At 47.9% G+C, this 20,132-nt stretch overlaps 1 protein-coding gene across 1 annotated transcript in view; it reads right to left on the bottom strand.

The window, feature by feature from the left end:
• Nucleotides 1-17,527, bottom strand: part of VPS16 (VPS16 core subunit of CORVET and HOPS complexes) — a 41,081-nt gene extending 23,554 nt beyond the window's left edge. The window contains exons 1-13 of the mRNA XM_083398373.1: nt 17,335-17,527; nt 13,528-13,616; nt 12,384-12,475; nt 10,365-10,493; nt 8,875-9,019; nt 8,244-8,359; nt 6,284-6,406; nt 4,356-4,411; nt 4,127-4,216; nt 3,565-3,659; nt 2,592-2,668; nt 850-981; nt 187-314 (exon numbers count right to left, since the gene is read on the bottom strand). Of these exons, the coding sequence (XP_083254499.1) occupies nt 187-314; nt 850-981; nt 2,592-2,668; nt 3,565-3,659; nt 4,127-4,216; nt 4,356-4,411; nt 6,284-6,406; nt 8,244-8,359; nt 8,875-9,019; nt 10,365-10,493; nt 12,384-12,475; nt 13,528-13,616; nt 17,335-17,387 (1,325 nt within the window). The 5' untranslated portion in view covers nt 17,388-17,527. The remainder of the gene's footprint in view (nt 1-186; nt 315-849; nt 982-2,591; nt 2,669-3,564; nt 3,660-4,126; nt 4,217-4,355; nt 4,412-6,283; nt 6,407-8,243; nt 8,360-8,874; nt 9,020-10,364; nt 10,494-12,383; nt 12,476-13,527; nt 13,617-17,334) is intronic.
• Between the last annotated feature and the right edge of the window lie 2,605 nt (nt 17,528-20,132).

The raw sequence follows: 20,132 nt of genomic DNA, 5'->3' as shown, positions 1-20,132 counted from the left end.
CCCTGAGATTAAGAGCTGAAGTTGTAGATTTGCCTTGTTCCGATATATGCAATGCGCTCCCAACCCCCCAACCCCTTTTTACAGCTGTGCGATTTGTGTTCACATTGCACTGTAACAGCCATTGGCTACAAACAATAAAACGGATTGATTGATACCGACTGAGCTACAACTGTGTCTCTAGGATACTGGTCAAAGCTGAGGGGGATCCCGATCTGGTAATCCCGGATGGCGTTGAGCACTCGCAGATCCCTGCAGGTCTCCACGAAACGGTCGGGCGGGAACTTGTCAATGAAGCATTTCCCAAAGGAGGCCGCCTGGAGACATGGGGCAGGAGAGATAGAAAGGGTTAAATATATAATTTATAATTTAATGCTGTATTGTTTTTAACACTCGATTGGGAGCGGCCCAGAGTGGCTGGGGAAACACAGCCAGATGGGCGGAGTATGAATAATAAATCATTATTATTATTATTATTATTATTATTATTATTATTATTATTATTATCCCAGGGACAGTCTACGGGATATCTAACAATCCAGGATAGAAGCAGGAAATGGCGCTGGAATAAGGGAATTTCCCGCAAAAAAAGGGAAGGTTGACAGCTATGTCTTGGCTGGGGAGGGCAGGGTATAATAAAATTTGTTATTATCATTCAGTCAGTCATTCATTCACAGAGAGTCTTCTGTGGGCAGAAATGCAAGGGGTGTTTTTTTAGTAGCTCAGGTGTGTTTAACCTCTTACAGCACACAGGTCAGGAATCAGCCACTCCCAATCTGCCAATCTCCCAATTTGCAAAGGGGCTGTGCCCACCCCCAAAACAAGCAGCGGGTTCTGCCTTTCAATACTCACCCGAAGGAGAGATTTCTGGATCTCAGGCTCATGTTCGTAGCTGGCCGCCCTGATGCACTGCTCTACGGCCTCCGGGAGCAGATTCTGGTCCTTGATCTCCCGCAGGTATTCGTCGGCCTTCTGGCTCTCTTTCTGAGGAGGGGGAAGGAGGAGGGAAAACAAGAAGCCTTAAAGACCTTGCAGGCTGTGGGTACCAGATCTCTTCAAGAGGGCCTCCTTCGCCCATGCCCATTGTTTATTAAACTTATATGCCACCCATCCTGCCGATGGTGACCGGAACAGGAAGCTTAGCAGTAATAAGCCCTTTGTGGCTTAGGGCCCTCGTATTTACGGGACCGCCTCTCCTGGTCTGCCCTGCAGAGGACCTTAAGGTCCATGAATAACCATAGTTTAGAGGCCCTAAGGAAGTCAGACTATCCTCCACCAGGGCCAGGGCCTTCTCAGTGATGGCTCCGACCTGGTGGAATGCTCTGTCCCATGAGACCAGGGCCCTGCAGGATTTAACCTCCTTCCGTCAGGCCTCTAAGATAGAGCTATTCAATATGGCTTTCAATATGAACTTAGCCTGATCTTTTAGTTCCCTTCCTTCCCTCCCCCTTTTTATGAAGATTACCCGCTCTGGGATCCCACAGCTAATTCTCCCCTGGTCTCCTCGCTGGCCCAGATAGGACTAATTGAGCCAGCTAGCCCTGGTGATCATCTAATGTTTATTAGATGGATTTTCCCCCTAAATTGATTTTAGAATTCTGTATTTATTGTTATTCACGTTTTATACTGTATTTTATGCTGTTTTTTGTTGCATCAATTAAATTTGTTGTTAGCCGCCCTGAGCCTGGTTTTCTGAACCAGGAAGGGAGAGGTATAAATAAAAAAATATTATTATTATTAAGCAACAGGATTGAAACTATTACCATTTTGGGAAATGATATATAATCAATTGAAATAAATGTTTAAAATATTTTTTTCTAAAAAAAAAACCCCGAAGCCTTTCTTTTAGGAATTTTAGGTGCCGAAATCCCAATGGACAGTGCTTATTTTTCTGGGGTGATGCAGGGCTACGCATACCACTAAACATTTTGTGAAACTTTGTAGTTTTGTCCATTTACTGTATTTATTTCCCCCGATTTGAACTATAAAATGGTGATTTTCTTGAGTCAAAGTTAGACTCTTTTGCTTGGGCTTGAACCCACAACCCTGTAAATGTAATAAATGAAATGTAATTCCCCAGGTTATGCACAGAGTTACACCTGAGGCTGCCAGCTGGTCCTGGCTGATCTTGTTAGTTTCTGTTTGCCACTGAGCAGTGCCTTAGAGTCACAAGACTCTGTTTACATTCCAGAGACAGTCCAGGATGTTGGAAGTCTCACGGGAGACGGGATGTGACGTTAGTGGTTTCCTGTTCCTTTGTTGTTCAGTTGCTCTCTGCTCTCACAGAGAGAGGATCTATTTTTCTGTGCTCTCTGCGCAGCTTAGAAATAAAGCATAGCATGTAGCCATAAATCTCATCACTTCCGTGTGCTGTTTTGGATTCTCTGCTGAATGGGATGTGCCTGGAGCCTCATCAAAGGCTCAGGTCGTTAATTATCGTCGGAGGCGATTCCGGAGGCTCGGCCAGAGGAAAATGAGCTTTATCAGCTTGGTCAAGTGCAGATTCCAACTGTTCTTCCAGCCAGTCGGTCCTACACCAAATCGAGGGATCAGGGCCGCCCCTTCCTCCTCCCCACCCGCCAAGCGTCCCTCACCTCATACTCCTTCTGAGCTTCCAGCAGCAATGCTCCTGGCGCCATGGACGCAATCTTGAAGACTTCCTGGCTGGCCTCTGAAACGGAAGCAAGAAGTGAGAATCTTGGCCAGGATGCTCAAACCTGGCGAGGGGTCCTAGAATAGAATCATAGAGTTGGAAGAGACCACAAGGGCCATCGAGTCCAACCCCCTGCCAAGCAGGAACCACCATCAGAGCACTCCTGACATATGGTTGTCAAGCCTCTGCTTAAAGACCTCCAAAGAAGGAGACTCCACCACACTCCTTGGCAGCAAATTCCACTGTCAAACAGCTCTTACTGTCAGGAAGTTCTTCCTAATGTTTAGGTGGAATCTTCTTTCTTGTAGTTAGGATCCATTGCTCCGTGTCCGCTTCTCTGGAGCAGCAGAAAACAACCTTTCTCCCTCCTCTATGTGACATCCCTTCATATATTTGAACATGGCTATCATATCACCCCTTAACCTCCTCTTCTCCAGGCTAAACATGCCCAGCTCCCTTAGCCGTTCCTCATAAGGCATCGTTTCCAGGCCTTTGACCATTTTGGTTGCCCTCCTCTGGACACGTTCCAGTTTGTCAGTGTCCTTCTTGAACTGTGGTGCCCAGAACTGGACACAGTACTCCAGGTGAGGTCTGACCAGAGCAGAATACAGTGGCACTATTACTTCCCTTGATCTAGACGCTATACTCCTATTGATGCAGCCCAGAATTGCATTGGCTTTTTTAGCTGCCGCGTCACACTGTTGGCTCATGTCAAGTTTGTGGTCAACCAAGACTCCTAGATCCTTTTCACATGTACTGCTCTCAAGCCAGGTGTCACCCATCTTGTATTTGTGCCTCTCATTTTTTTTGCCCAAGTGCAATACTGAAAAAAACAACCCAGGCTCCCCTTTTCAAACAGGAGGCGACAGGTTTCTAGTCCTCTCCGCTTGCCCAGTATTGAAGGAGAGACTCACCTGGGATCTCGTGGAGGAATTCGTGGGTGGAACGGGAGAAGATCCTCACGCCATCGAGCTCCGGCACGAGGTACGAATCCTCATCCAGAGGGTACCTGCGGTCAGCATTAAGGAATCCAAGGAGGACACAGGCGGGCGTAGGGTGGAGAACTCTGTGGGGCACCCCAGATGCTCCAACCCCCAACAGCCAGCATGGCCAGGGATGCTGGGAGTCAAGCCACAGCACGTCCCCCCCTCCCTCGTCTAAACAACCAGTAGAACCAAACTGTATAAAAAAGACCTGTGTTGGATCAAGCCACAGGCTTGCCTCTCCCAGGACCTGTATTAGAAATTAGCCAGGTGCCAGGCGCGTTTTGAACCCTGATCTCCCAGGTCCTAGCCCGGCGCTCTAACCGCTAAACCGCACTGCCTCCCTAGAGCCCTTCTGCCACGGGGCAGCCCTATAAATTAAGCAGGCAAATAAATATGGGGGAAGTCAAATGTTACCTTGGAGAAGGCTCTGAAATATTTCCCCTGAATAATAAGACCACCAGCCCCACCCCGCCTCTCCCCGCAAGGATGCTGAATGCACTGCTCTGCGTCCCCAGCCACAAGGAGGCGCCGTTCCCACGCCATCACCACGGCGCGCTGCTTGCTTCGAGAGCGGGTGCACCTATCAGATAAAAGAAAAAGGAGGGGTTTTTTCCTTACCATCAAGCGGTACATAAATGGTATGACAATAATATAAGATTGTGCGAGGCTGGGAAGTCCCCCAACCTCGCACAAAAGGGGAGGAGACCTGCTGAACTCACCAGACCATCTGCTTTGGCGGAGCTCGAAATTCGCACATGGACTCGCCCAGTTTTTCCTGCGGAGGGAAGAGGCAGAGGGGCGATGAGGGACGGGAGGAAGGAAAATGGGTCAGCTGCCCCTCTCTGTGGGGCTATGTGCAGGAAAGGGCTGTGGAAATGGAACCACGCCATAACCACTGGAAGGATAGGCCGGAAGCATCACAGTATTTCTCAGATTTCAGGAGAGCCCCCCCCCCCTTTTACGTATCTGCACTGCACGCGAGCCACTTCCTCAAACACGCCAGAAAATTGCAAAAGAGGATTCCGACAACTTACTAAAGCAAGTTAAAATCCACTTACCGTATTTTTCGCTCTATAGGACGCACTTTTTCCCCTCCAAAAATGAAGGGGAAATGTGTGTGCGTCCTATGGAGCGAATGCAGGCTCCTTGGCGACGCGGCGACGCGCCGGATCTGGAAGGCGGAGGAGAAAAAGAAGGGTCTCCTTCTGTTCCTTCTCCAGCTTCGCTGAAGGGCGCTCCACCTTCTCCCTCTGTGCAGCGCCTCTCCTGTGAAGGAGAGGCGCTGCGCAGAGAGAGAGAAGGCGCACCTCCCTTGAGCAATGCGCCTGTCATGCGAAGCCGGAGGAGGAACAGAAGGGTCTCCTTTTGTTCCTTCTCCAGCTTCGCTGAAGTGCGCTGCGCCTTCTCCCTCTCTGCGCAGCACCTTTCCTGTGAAGGAGGGGCGCTGCACAGAGAGAGAGAAGGCGCAGTGCCCCTTCAGCGACGTGTCTGTCCTGGCTTCTGCTTTAGGCCTGCGCAGCCTCTTTGGGCAGGGGGAGCCTTCATCCCGCTGCCCTGAAGAGGCTTGGCGTGGTTACCCCAGAAGCCAGAACAGCCACACGGTATCCCAGAAGCCAGATCCCTCTTGCTGTTCTGGCTTCTGGGGTTCAGAATAAATTTTTCTTGTTTTCCGCCTCCCAAAACTAGGTGCACCCTATGGTCCGGTGCGCCCTATGGTGCGAAAAATAAGGTAAATGATTTGAGCCTGTTCTACTGATGAAGCCTAGGATGGTGAAACAAGGCTAATATTCCGGAAATCCTTGTCTTAGACTCTGTGAAAGGATTCTGTGGAACTGTAACAACCCAACTGTAACAACTAACAACAATTATTGGACTCTTTGAACAGACAGGTGGAATAGACATTAAACATGTATGGCCCTTATGCATGAACTGACTAGAGAATGAACTGATCCACTGGGTCTTCTGCTTTTTCGTTGAACTTTATGCGACTTCTGTTGAAATCTACAATTTGATACAATGAATAGTATACTTTATTTACTCAAAAGTACAGCCGGTTACATCTTGTTTGTTTATTGAGTATGTTTCACGTAACCAAAGGTTTGTTGTTGTTGTTTTGCTAATGTTAATACCATGGCTGAGTCTTCTAAGAGGTTTGGATGCAGAATTTAGGCTGCTGTGATGCAGAATCCCCTTTTGGAAAACAAGAAGTAGACGCAGGCCTGCCAAGAGGCAAACGCCCTCCTTCGAATTGTGCAGACCCACATGCCACAGAATCTCAGCTTTCAGATGCAGAATCTCAGCTCCCGTTTAAAACCGAAAGAGCGACTGTCTAGCCCTTAGGAAATCCGTTCCCTTTCTTTTCAGGTCGATTCTCTTTCAGAAAAGGGAGAAGGAATCACGGAACTGACACAAGGTGTTATCCTGGACCGCCCTTCATCTGGATCCAGCCCTACTCCAACCTGGTGCCCCGGCAGATGTTCAAACTACAACTCCCATCAGCAACAGGCGCTCCGAAACACCCAGAAGACGCCCGGTTGCGGGAGAGGCTAGCTTAATCCCTCTGGAGAAGACCAAGGTGGACTCCGGCAGTGAGGCCCACAGAGAAGTGCCTTTCAATCTGACAGATCTCTCTGCATCCAAGGCTCACCTTAAGGTTGGACTTCCCCATCCAGATGTATCCTGTGTCGGTGAAGAGTGCCAGGAAGCGATAGTTGAAGGATACTGCCATCCGCAGAAAGGAGCCGGCGTGAGGACTCAGCCCAGGCAAGGTCTGCGGTGAAGGAAGGGAAACAGAGTCATTAGGGCCACGAGGAGAGGCTGATTTACAGCTTACATGCAATGCCCGGAGGGGAAAATGCCATCGCCTATTCATAAGTGGTTCTCAGGCCAATTCCACCCAGGAATCGGATCTCTTTCAGCTTCTGCCTTCTGGAAGAAGGTCCAGGATTATAAAGACTAGGACTAGCCGCCTGAGAAACAGTTTCTATCCAAATGCGATTTTGGTTTTAAATGCAGTGTAAGGTAGTCTCTATGGGAGTATATTGTATTTAATTATGGTGTATCAGAGTTTTTAGGGGGTTAACCAGGCTGGGATAGCTGGGATAGCAGGCTTGTTGGTTTTTGAATGTCTGATGTAGATTTTTTCAATTTCATTGTTCTGTATGGGACAATAAAGATTATCGTATCAACAGTTGAACTCTTAGCTGATAAAGATCTACCAATTGCACACCTGATAGCCAAATTTGCTCTGGCTGAGCTAAGAAACTCTGTTTCAGCTTTCCGTTAATGCTTTCCAGTTTTGAAACTTTATGCAAACTTCTTCTATAATTTTTATTAAATTTTCTGTTTTACATTTCAGAATATTCACTCAAACAACCTTAAAGTATATCAGTGACTTCCCTTCTCCTCTTTCCATGGTTCATTTTGCATATCATAAATCCCTGCAATTTTTACACAATCTGAACCATTCAGTATTCCATTATTACATCCATCCATTATTACATCCATCAAAACTTATTTACACTGTTGAATTTATCTTAATGCTGCCCACGTTTTTAGATAAACACAATTTCCCCCCATATATTCAATAAACATTTTCCAATCTTCTTTAAATGCATGTTTTCCTTGTTCTCTTATTATATATGTTAGGTCTTCAAGCTGCGCATAGTCAATCAGTTTAAGTTGCTGTTCTTCTTTATAATAACAATATAATAATAATAATTTATTATTTATACCCCGCCCATCTGGATGGGTTTCCCCAGCCACTCTGGGCGACTTCCAACCGAATATTAAAAACAATACAGCATCAGACATTAAAAACTTCCCTAAACAGGGCCGCCTTCAGTTGTCTTTTAAAAGTAAAATAGTTATTTATTGCCTTGACATCTGCTGGGAGGGCGTTCCACAGGGTGGGCGCCACTACCGAGAAGGCCCTCTGCCTGGTTCCCTGTAACCTCACTTCTCGCAATAAGGGAACCGCCAGAAGGCCCTTGGCGCTGGACCTCTGTGTCTGGGCAGAACGATGGGGGTGGAGACGCTCCTTCAGGTATACTGGGCAAAGGCCGTTTAGAGCTTTAAAGGTCAACACCAACACTTTGAATTGTGCTTGGAAATGTACTGGGAGCCAATGAAGATCTTTCAGGACCAGTGTTATGTGATCTGGGCAGCCACACCCAGTCACCAGTCTAGCTGCTGCATTCTGCATTAATTGCAGTTTCCGGGTCACCTTCAAAGGTAGCCCCACGGAGAGCGCAGTAGTCCAAGCATTGGGATCTCGCTCGACTTCCATTTTGGGGCTAACAAAACATGAGCCATTTCATGCTGTAAATTACTTCTCCGGTCAACTTTGATAGGTTATGTTGTTTGATTTCAGAGGAAAGCCTTGCTCTTTTCCTCTGCTGTTCATTCTAATGGTATTTGTAAAGGCTATGAACAATATATTGATTGATTGAGTGATTGACTGAGGAAGCAGAGCACAGCCATTGTGGCTAGTAGCCACAGATAGCTCTGCGGCAATGCAGCAGGCCAGGAATTGGTCCAGCCGGAGCGAATGTCCAGGGGGCTCCCACAAGAGGTGTCCCATCCAGCCCTGCACCCCCCTCACTCACCACCGGGGAGCAGGTCGTGTTGTCCAGCAGGTACAGCTCTTGGCCAACGGCAACGAGGAGGACGGTCACTCGCTCTTGGCACAGGACGGCCCAGCAGGAGGGGGGCTTCTGGACACCTGCAAGAGGGACAGGAGGGATGCAGGCAAAAGAACTTCAGGCAGATGAAACTTTGCACAAAGCTGAGGTTCATAGGCAGCAAATCTGTCTGCTTGGGGCAGGGACTGTGTTACAAACAGGAAGCAGGCTGGAGCCCCTATAAACACTGACAATTGTGAAACACTAACCTATTAACTCTAATTGCAAGCATATTGAGGTTGAGCATATCTTCCAACAAATTAGAGTTATTGCCTCTCAGATAACCCAATGATCCAAAGAGGTCCACGGTTTATCAGTTAATAACAAGCAGGCATTAACAGAACACCAAAGCACCAAAGTGAAATGGCAACAACAAGAGCAGACCCCTAAGCTTGACATAGAATGTGCAGAGGCTCCTAAAACAAACTCTAGAAACTTGGGGTGCGATTTTTGCTTTTCAAAACCTTGGGTTCCAGGGGGCGCACATGCAGAAACAGAAGAGCGCGTCTGGGGCAGTGCGAGTCGAGGGGCAAAGGTGGGCAGAAGGCAGATTTACCTGGCACCTGAGGCAGCCTGCGGAGTTTCAAGTCCTCGACGTTGGTGGCTATGGTGAAGCGGTGAGCCCCAGTGAGGATGGCCACCCCCGTGCCGTATTCCGTGTGGAACACCTTGGCCTCCAGCACGTGGTTCTGAAGCACCTCCTGGGGGTTAGAGAGGAAAGCAAGGAAGCACCGGGTCAGGTGGTGTAGTGGTTAGAGCAGTGGTTCACAAAAAAACAGTCCCAGCACTGTTTGATTTATAACACAGAACACAACTACTTTATAACATGATCGTGCGGCACCCAGAAAGCATAGAACAAGGCAGCTACAGAAGATCATGAATCATTTCCAAAATATCATTATGAACGAGCCTCTTGCATATGAGGAACGGCTAAGGGAGCTGGACATGTTTAGCCTGGAGAAGAGGAGGTTAAGGGGTGATATGATAGCCATGTTCAAATATATAAAAGGATGCCACATAGAGGAGGGGGAAAGGTTGTTTTCTGCTGCTCCAGAGAAGCGGACACGGAGCAATGGATCCAAACTACAAGAAAGAAGATTCCACCTCAACATTAGGAAGAACTTCCTGACAGTAAGAGCTGTTCGACAGTGGAATTTGCTGCCAAGGAGTGTGGTGGAGTCTCCTTCTTTGGAGGTCTTTAAGCAGAGGCTTGATAACCATATGTCAGGAGTGCTCTGATGGTGTTTCCTGCTTGGGAGGGGGTTGGACTCAATGGCCCTTGTGGTCTCTTCCAACTCTATGATTCTATGATTCTATATATACCTTAGGTATGTTTACAAATTCAATGAAAGATGCAAGCTGGCTTTTGCCAGGTAATCTCATTGATATTCGGTCGAATTTGAGACAAACAAATTCTCATCTCCTCAATCAGCACAAAGAAGCCTTTCTCTTTTCTGATATTTCATTGAAAACTCCTGTTCGCAACAATATGTCATGGAGAACTGGGGCAGAATAACCAATGCTCTTGCTCTCATTTTGAAAAAATTTAAAATATTTTTTTTGAAAAAAGGGATATATTATATTATTCTATACTACACTGAAATGTTTGAATGTTTCTTCAAGCAAGAAGTGAGCTTACATTTATGAATCACTCCCTACGGAACATTTCTAAGTGTTTTCATTATACAATAAAAACTGGGCGGCTTACAGCACATGTAAAAAATTTGTAAACCATCAGACATTAAAAATTTCCCAATGCAGGGCTGCCTTCAGATGTCTTCTAAAAGTCAGGTAGTTGTTTATTTCCTTGACACCTGATGGGAGGGTGTTCCACAGGGTGGGCGCCACCACCGAGAAGGCCCTCTGCCTGGTTCCCTGCAACCTCACTTCTCGCAGGGAGGGAACCACCAGAAGGCCCTTGGCGCTGGACCTCAGTGTCTGGGCTGAACGATGGTGGTGGAGACACTCCTTCAGGTGTACTGGGCAGAAGCCCCAGCTCCCAAAAGCCCCCGGTTCCAGTAAACCCTCCTCTCCAAGGTCACTTACGTTGCCCATGCTGAAGCGCCGCTTGAACTCACAGAAGAGGCTGTAGACGAGGACCGAGCCGTCCTCCTGGATGCAGAGGAGGTCCTCACTGGTTGTCCAGCCAAGGTGCACGGCCGGACAGTTCTTCCACTGGAGGGGAGACAAAAGCCCAGGGTTAGAACTTAACCAGGCACCAGATGCACCTACAGTGGTACCTCAGATGCCAAGGAAATAAACAACTACAGTAGTACCTCAGGTTAAGAACTTAATTTGTTCTGGAGGTCCGTTCTTAACCTGAAACTGTTCTTAACCTGAGGTACCACTTTAGCTAATGGGGCCTCCTGCTGCTGCCGCGCTGCCGGAGCACGATTTCTGTTCTCATCCTGAAGCAAAGTTCTTAACCCGAAGCACTATTTCTGGGTTAGCGGAGTCTGTAACCTGAAGCGTATGTAACCTGGAGCTTATGTAACCCGAAGTACCACTGTATTTAGCAATCTGACATTCTGAATCAGCTGGTATTTCTTGGTAGGCCCCAAAGGTAGCCCCACGTATGACCTATTAAAATATTAGGGGTATTCTCCTGCCCCGTTTATGGCTAAGCTTACACCTTCAAGGCCTACTGCACTCAGAAAGCAACCCTGTCCACTCTCTGGTAAGAGATACGGCCAGCAGCCCTTCTTGTCCAGAGTCCTGTTCTCACAGGGGCCAACCAGATGCCTGTGGGAAACCAGGAAGCAGGATTCGAACGCAAGAGCCCCCTTCCTCTCCTGTGGCTTCCAGCAGCTGGTAGTCAGAAGCATTGCTGTCTCTAACTGTGGAGGCAGAACATAGCCAACCTGGCTAGTAGCCGATAGCCCTATACTCCATGGAATTTCCTAAGCCTCTTTCAAAGTCATCCATTTGGCGGCCATGTCGCGACTCGAACCCAGCCCCCCTGTTGCTGAACCCCCAAAGCCCTCGTTCGCAGCTGAAAAAAGAGCTTGGTGAACGCAGCACAATTTGACAGTTTGCCCTTGCTTTTCCCCATCCTCCTCATTTCCCTCTGTTGCCTTTACCACTGCAAATGTAACCTCTTTGGGGCAGAGAACTGACCTGCCTTCTTCCTCCTTTTTGTTGTTGTTGCTAATGTTACTATGCAGGGCCGGATTGAGGTTTGATGAGGCCCTCAGCTACTGTAGGTAATGGGGCCCTTTATATGTCCAGCTGTCCTTTGTCAACAACAAACTATGGTTTTTCGTGCTGAATACAGTGGTACCTCTGGTTGCAAACGGGATCCATTCTGGAAGCCCGTTTGCAACATGAAAAGAGCGCAACCTGCAGCAGCACGTGTGCGCATGCGCGCGTTGTGATTTGCCATTTCTGCGCATGTGCGAACGGCGAAACCCAGAAGTAACCCTTTCCGGTTACTGTGGGACGTAACCTAAAAGAACGTAACATGAAGCAAACGTAACATGAGGTATGACTGTATATGCTATACAGTAGTACCTCGGGTTACAGACGCTTCAGGTTACAGATGCTTCAGGTTACAGACTCTGCTAACCCAGAAATAGTACCTCGGGTTAAGAACTTTGCTTCAGGATGAGAACAGAAATTGTGCTCCGATGGCGCGGCGGCAGCAGGAGGCCCCATTAGCTAAAGTGGTGCTTCAGGTTAAGAACAGTTTCAGGTTAAGAACAGACCTCCACAACAAATTAAGTTCTTAACCCAAGGTACCACTGTATGGTAATTTATGGACCTCATAGGTATCTAACCAGTGATATTTTAGGGAACAGGCTAGCCGGCGAGGCCCATTACTTACATCATAGAAGCCTACAAAACACTATTACTGTAAGTAGGTTTTATTTTATTTGTTTTTTATCTTATATTTTGGAAATGTACATCCAGGATTTTTTTCCTTTTAATTTTTTTGGGGGCCGCCAAGAGAGTGGGGCCCTAAGCTATAGCTTGTTTAGCTTATACATAAATCCGTTACTATACTACTTAAACGTAAATCTGTTACTATGCAATGCCCAGTGACCATTGATAACACAATTCGCTTACCGGAACGCTAGCCAAGAGGACCCCTGAGGCAGTGTAGATTTCCAGAGGTGGCCGGGAACTGGGAGATTTCTCTTTCTTGTTTTTCAGCAAAGCTAAAACGATAGAGGCTTTTTTTTATTATCACACTATAAAAAGAAGCTGAGAAGTCAAGCCCCTGATAATCGCCATTCCCACCTCCCGCTTTAATTCTTTGTGAGAATTTCTTTAATTATGCCATTACTAGCAGCATTGTAACTACCGCTGCTCAGAAATTCTAAGAAACCAAAACAAAAAAACAAAAACCCAGTGTTGTTTTGAGCCAGTAGTCAAAACCAAAAAAGTTCAGTCTGCCATCTTGATTCAAAATGGCATCCAACTGTCTCCAAACATGTCTGAGAAGCTGCTCAGGAACCAGCAGGCAAAAAATTTGGTTACAGTCCAAATAGACAGCCAAAATACAGAGCTATTATTATTATTGCCCATATGTGCCAACTCAACTGCTTAGGATTTACTAGTGGCTATTCTGGCAGCTAGGGACACGGGTGGCGCTGTGGGTTAAACCACAAGCCAAGGACTTGCCGATCAGAAGGTCGGCGGTTCGAATCCCCGCGATGGGGTGAGCTCCCGTTGCTCGGTCCCGGCTCCTGCCAACCTAGCAGCCCAAAAGCACGTCAAAGTGCAAGTAGATAAATAGGTACCACTCCGGCGGGAAGGTAAACGGCGTTGCCGTGCGCTGCTCTGGTTCGCCAGAAGCGGCTTAGTCATGCTGGCCACATGACCCGGAAGCTGTATGCCGGCTCCCTCAGCCAGTAAAGCGAGATGAGCGCCACAACCCCAGAGTCGGCCATGACTGGACCTAATGGTCAGGGGTCCCTTTACCTTTATTCTGACAGCTAGCCCCAGTGCCAGCCCTCTTTCCTTGCCCTGATTTATTTTGTTTGGGTCCCGCCCTTCCTCCAGGAACCTCAAGGCGTTCTCACAACAACCCTGTAGGGCAGGCTAGGCAGAGCCAGAGAGAGAGCGCGCGACTGACTGCATCATGCAGGCCCATACCCCTTGGCAAATTCCCCGACTGCACCAGTGAATGAGACTGGGCCGAGAGAGGAAACCTCCCAGCTGCAAAGGAACAGCTGGCGCGAGAAAGAGGAGCTGGCTCTTGCCGTACCAATGGGGCCTCCGTAGGGCGCGGCAGCGACCAAGCAATCCCGCAGGTCTTCTCTCAGGTTCCAGCCCATGGTGTACAAATCCAGTTTCCTGCAGGAAGAAAACAATAGCAGAAAGTTTTTTTGGGGGAGAAATGCCAGGTTAAATAAAAGCAGAGCCCCAAAGCGTTGGCAAAACCCAGCATTCTGTTCCCAATGGTGGTCAGCTTTGCACTTTGGGAAGCCCCCAAGCAGGGCATCGAGGCAGCTGGCCTTCCTAGTCCTTTGTCCCCACCAGGCAAGAGACACTCAGAGATGGGGAGAGAGGTAGGGTCCTGGAGGGATGTGGGGAAGGAGGATGAAGATGGAGGAGAAGATTATGGAGTCAACAGATCAGCTGGGGACCAGGGTGTCCTCTGTTTGAATTTTGCCTCTGCCAAAAACCCACCTGGCGACCTTAGAATCATAGAATCATAGAGTTGGAAGAGACCACAAGGGCCATCGAGTCCAACCCCCTGCCAAGCAGGAAACACCATCAGAGCACTCCTGACATATGGTTGTCAAGCCTCTGCTTAAAGACCTCCAAAGAAGGAGACTCCACCACACTCCTTGGCAGCAAATTCCACTGTCAAACAGCTCTTACTGTCAGGAAGTTCTTCCTAATGTTTAGGTGGAATCTTCTTTCTTGTAGTTTGGATCCATTGCTCCGTGTCCGCTTCTCTGGAGCAGCAGAAAACAACCTTTCTCCCTCCTCTATGTGACATCCTTTTATATATTTGAACATGGCTATCATATCACCCCTTAACCTCCTCTTCTCCAGGCTAAACATGCCCAGCTCCCTCAGCCGTTCCTCATAAGGCATCGTTTCCAGGCCTTTGACCATTTTGGTTGCCCTCCTCTGGACACGTTCCAGTTTGTCAGTGTCCTTCTTGAACTGTGGTGCCCAGAACTGGACACAGTACTCCAGGTGAGGTCTGACCAGAGCAGAATACAGTGGCACTATTACTTCCCTTGAGCTAGATGCTATACTCCTATTGATGCAGCCCAGAATTGCACCTTAGCTCAGCCCCAGCTCCCTTCCCTGTTTGCAATGCAGGGTTAGCAACAGCGGCCTGCCTCGCAGGTCTGTTGTAAAGGTTACTGAGACAGGGGTTCGTGCAGTGCTCTGAACACAGAAAAGTACAAAGTTCCTAGGCTCCAACTCCCATCACCCTGAGGCCATTGGGAGATGGAGTCCAGGAGAATCCCTGAAGTTCACCAGTGACATCTGTTATATTAAGCGACAAATGCTGTCCCTAAAATAAAGTAATAGTAATAGTAATAGTAATAACCAGTGCTTTTTTTCTTAAAAAATGTTTAGGGGTGATCTCATTTTGACTGAAGAAAACCACCATTTTATAGTTCAAATCAGGAGAAATAAATACAGTAAACGGACAAAAGATTCACAAAATGTTTAGGGGTATGCGTACCCCTGTGTCCCCCCCAGAAAAAAGCACTGATCATAATAACAAACACCTTGCTGCAGCAGGAGGTGCCTAAGCAAAATTTTTCGCAATCTATTTATTGGATAGCTGCCTTTACCACAAACACACCGTGCTCAAACCACACCATGAAGAAGTGTGCATGCACACGAAAGCTTATACCAAGAACACACTTAGTTGGTCTCTAAGGTGCTACTAAGGATGTGGGTGTGATCTAAACCACTTAGCCCCTTGGGCTTGCTGATCAGAAGGTTGGCGGTTCGAATCCCTGCGACAGAGTGAGCTCCCGTTGCTCAGTCCCAGCTCCTTCCAACCTAGCAGTTCAAAAGCACGCTAAAAAGGGCAAGTACCTTCTGGCGGGAAGGTAAACGGCGTTTCCGTCCGATGCTCTGGTTTTGCCAGAAGCAGCTTAGTCATGCTGGCCACATGACCCGGTTCGAATCCCCACGACGGGGTGAGCTCCCATCGCTCTGTGCCAGCTCCTGCCAACCTAACAGTTCGAAAGCACGTCAAAGTGCAAGTAGATAAATAGCTACCGCTCCGGTGGGAAGGTAAACGGTGTTTCCGTCTGCTGCTCTGGTTTTGCCAGAAGCAGCTTAGTCCTGCTGGCCACATGACCCGGAAGCTGTACGCCGGCTCCCTCGGCCAATAAAGCGAGATGAGCGCCGCAACCCCAGAGTCATCCACAACTGGACCTAACAGTCAGGGGTCCCTTTACCTTTATCTTTAAGGTGCTACTGGAGAATTTTTTTATTTATTTTGTGCTCAAACCAGTTTGTAACCCAGCCAGATGGGTGGCATATAAATAAAGTAAGATTTTCAGTTAATTTTCAGTTCCTGTCCAGATAGGGGTACTTCTGGGCCACCAACCAAAGCGGAGGGAAGGCACTACAAGCCACTGAGACCACCTGAGCCTCAAGCAACAGCAGGGGCCCCAGAAGCACCCCCAAATTGCACACCGGGCTCCTTACAAGGGAGTGCAACTCCATCAAGAGCAGGCAACCTCCCATCCACCTCATCTAGGGAACCACCCCGACAGCACCTCAGCAGATAATGGTGTGCGGAAAGCACATTCAATGCACACTTAAAGCGCATCTTTCCCCCTGCAGAATCCTGGAGACTGAGACTGGGAATTCTGCTGGGAACTTCAGCCTTTGGGGGGGGGGGGCAAATACAGTTCTCAGGATACCTGGCTGTGCTTTAAATGGATGGTGTGGGTGTGACCACAGGGAGAAGAGAAATAGCTTAGCATAGTTGACTTGGAAGGGGGGCCCACATGAAGGAAGAAGCCACCGCAAAAGAAGATTTGCAAAATAAGTTAATGAACTACACAGGACATATTAGATCATTTGAAACCCAAGAAAGAAAGGACATTTATTTTTTAAAAAGGGGTAAAGTTTCATGCATACTTTGCAAGCTTTGTGCATGGGTTTCAACATAAACTGAACTTCTAAAAGTCACTTGCAATAAAACGAATAAGGTGTTAAAATTAGATTGTTAAGAATATAAGATTTTATGGCCGTGCATGAATAAGGATAAAATAATGGAACCAGGAGGGGGAGTGGAGGGAAGTCAATCAAGATTTAGAAGAAGAAGAAGAGTTTGGATTTGATATCCCGCCTTTCACTCCCCTTCAGGAGTCTCAAAGCGGCTAACATTCTCCTTTCCCTTCCTCCCCGACAACAAACACTCTGTGAGGTGAGTGGGGCTGAGAGACTTCAGAGAAGTGTGACTGGCCCAAGGTCACCCAGCAGCTGCATGTGGAGGAGCGGAGACGCGAACCCGGTTCACCAGATTACGTGACTACCGCTCTTAACCACTACACCACACTGGCTCTTATCTTATCTTATGGTTTACATTTTTGATTGTGGTGAGTGGTTTTTTGCGGGGTGGGGATTGTTATCGTAAAATTAATAAATTGTATTTAATTTTTAGAAAAGGACGTCCCCCCCCCCAGGGTCCTCTAGTCCAACCACCTGCAGTGCAAGAATCTTTTGCCCAAGGCGCGTCTCGAACCCACGACCCACGATGGAGAGCCTCATGCTCTCCCGACGGAGGCTAATAATAAAAATAACAATAATAATAATAATAATAGTGCATGCTCGTCTAATCAGCTGTAAAAAAAAACCCTCGGATCCGGCTAGTGCCCTCCCAGTGCAAAATGCTTTGCAGGAGCTGCGCCCCTGTCCCTGCGGGGGGGGGGTGAGGACCCCCCCCATCAATATAAAGCATTTTTGGGGGGGAGGAGTGGGAGTGGGGTTGTTCCAGGGAGTGGCAAAATTAGGGGAGGGTCAGAGAGGGGGGGTCTCTCGGGGGGGGCGCTGGGGAGGCGGGGGGGCGCCCACTGACCGGTAATAGGCCGCATCCCCGAGGGGGTCCCAGTTTGCCGTGTAGCAGTCCATGCCTGGCGCCCCTGGACCCAGCAGAGATGCTCTTCTCCCCGGGACGCTTCCGCCCTCAGCGCCCACCCCAGGCAAGCGGACGCAGGGAAGCCGAGGCCGCCATCTTGAGCGAGGGCACGGCGCTGCTTCCGGGGCCTGGCTCTCCGCTGCCCCTAGAGGAGGAGCCTCCGCCGCCCTTCTGTCAATCACTCTGCAAGACACGCCTCTTTTAAAGGGCCCGCGTTGAGATCATTCATTCATTTTTATCTTATTTTTATGTTTCTTTTTTATTATTTTCTTGGGTGGCAGTGGTAAATATTTCTTATTTGTATTTTTACTTCTTTGGGGGGGGGGTTGTTGTTGCTGCTGCTGTTTCATTTTAAAAACAGAGTTGGTTGCAAAAAGCAGGTGAGGATTTTAGAAAGGTGCAAAAGCGGTAAAAGCAGGCACACTGAATGAGTTGCAGCTGCCAGAGGGATTGACAAATAACAAAATTCCAGGTAAAGAATATCTGCATTATCCTATTGCCCAAGTACAGTTCCAGGTTTGTCTCCTTGAAAACGATGGCTCTGTTGCATACGTAGTAAACGAGTGCCAAATCATATTTGCTGTCAGAAGTGTCTGGAGGTTCTAGTCCTTGTCAAGATGTCAAATTGTGCATATGAGATCACTTCTGAGAAGGCATATAGAACAATGCAACAGCCAGGACAGGTTGAAGTATTATTAGCTTATGGTACCCATCTCTGACCATTATTTATTTATTGCATTGCTATCCCACTTTTTCCTCTGAGTTCAAGGTGGCCCACATGAACACTTTATCGTCACAACAACCCTGCAAGGCGGGTTAGGCTAAGAGGCCCATGTGGCTGATCCAAGGTCACCCAGCAAGATTCATGGTTGACGTAGGACTAGAAACTAGCCGAAATCCAGCATCATTTGAGCTCTGCGAGTGCAGCTTTCTCCAGATTGAAGTGAAGAGTGTTTGAGGACTGGGACATTCACGGGGAAACCAAAATGCTTGTTTACAAAGCTATTGTACTACCAACCTTACTGTATGCTTGTGAAACGTGGACCACTTATAAACGCCATCTCCAACTCCTTGCAAAATTCCATCAACAGTTTGTCCAAAATGTTTTACACATCACTTCGGAAAACAGGCAGACTAATGCCAGTGCACCAGAAGAAGCAAAGATCACCATTGTTGAAGCAATGATTCTTCAACATCAACTTTGTTGGACTGGTCATGTTGTGCGGATGCCTGATTATCCTCTTCCAATAGATTTTCTCTTTCCGGTACTTCCGAGTTCAGCACGGTGCGCAACCCAAAAACACACAACCTGAAGCATCTGTAACCCGAGGTACCACTGTATTTTGAATTGGGTATGTATGGGGGGTGCCAAAATATTTTAAGTGGTTAGGACCTCTTAATCCAGACCTGGTGAGAAGGCTAAAAAGCTGCCCTTTCATGCTGGTTGGGTGACTCTGGGCCAATGGACAGAGGGACCATGCAGCAGAAATAGGAAGGGTATTTGACCACCCCCACCCCCAGACCACTAGACCTCTGCTAAAAATGTGCAGGGGCCCTCCAGTTCCAAGGTACAGTGGTGCCCCGCAAGACGAATGCCTCGCAAGACGGAAAACCCGCTAGACGAAAGGGTTTTCCGTTTTGGAGGTGCTTCGCAAAACGAATTTCCTATGGGCTTGCTTCGCAAGACGAAAATGTCTTGCGAGTTCCTGCGGGGGTTTTTTCCTCCCCCCCCCTTTTCCCCAAGCCGCTAAGCCGCTTAACAGCTGATCTGCTAAGCTGCTTATCAAGTGATCCGCTAAGCCCGCTAAGCCGCTAATAGCGCTAATCCGCTAATGGGCTTGCTTTGCAAGACGAAAAAAACCGCAAGACGAAGAGACTCGCGGGATTCTTTGCGAGGCACCACTGTACATGTCTTTTCCAAACTCTACGTCTCTTTGTTGCTGATTTTATCTTTGCTCAGCTAGGACTTTGCAGCAATCCAAAAACTTTTTAACAGATGCAGACCCAGGGCTGGGTTATGCACAACCCCAGCAGCGACCTTCCTTTCAGACCATATTTAACTACCTGGAGAGTGTAATAATAAAATTTAAGGTCTTCTATATATATAATAAATGTTCATAAATGTACCAACCAAGCACGTACATACATAGATCAGCGCAGGAAGACCGACCTGAAACTCCCAAACTGACCAAATGTTTTCTCTGCAAGGAGGGAGGGTCAGGGAACCTTCCCATTGTCTCAGGAATTGTCTGGTCTCAAAGGAATGGCCAGACTACCAGGAAAGGCAATCAGATAAGGCATTATCAGATAACCTGGCAGACAAGGAAAAACAACAACACTCAAATTTCTGTTGTAGACCACCTTTTCTGTGATGCAGGGATGACGTTTGTGGGGGGTGGTCTTGGGCTACACCCCTTCTGTGATGTATGTATGATGTATGGAGGAGTGGTCTTGAGCTCCAGGGCAGGGAATTTAAAATGTCTATATAAGGCCTTGTGTGCCATTGTTCTGGGTTCCTCCTCCTTTCCTGCGTGTGAGGGGAGCACTCTGTTGCAACATATAAATAAAGATCAAGCTTACTAGCTGCTTTGCTTCTCAGTATTCTCTGGTTGGTCTCTGTTATTTTCTCCTACATATAGGGAACCCATGTAAGGACTCTATACAGGCTCTTGGATACCCCATAAGGGAAAAGGGGCAGATTTATTTTGTTTACAACAAGAGCAACCACCAGCTCTCTC

Source organism: Podarcis tiliguerta (genome assembly GCF_965153285.1).
Source record: "Podarcis tiliguerta genome assembly, chromosome: 9".
In the NCBI taxonomy this organism is placed as follows: domain Eukaryota; kingdom Metazoa; phylum Chordata; class Lepidosauria; order Squamata; family Lacertidae; genus Podarcis; species Podarcis tiliguerta.
The sequence above is the reverse complement of the archived record's forward strand: the minus strand, read 5'-3'. Positions and strand labels throughout refer to the sequence as shown.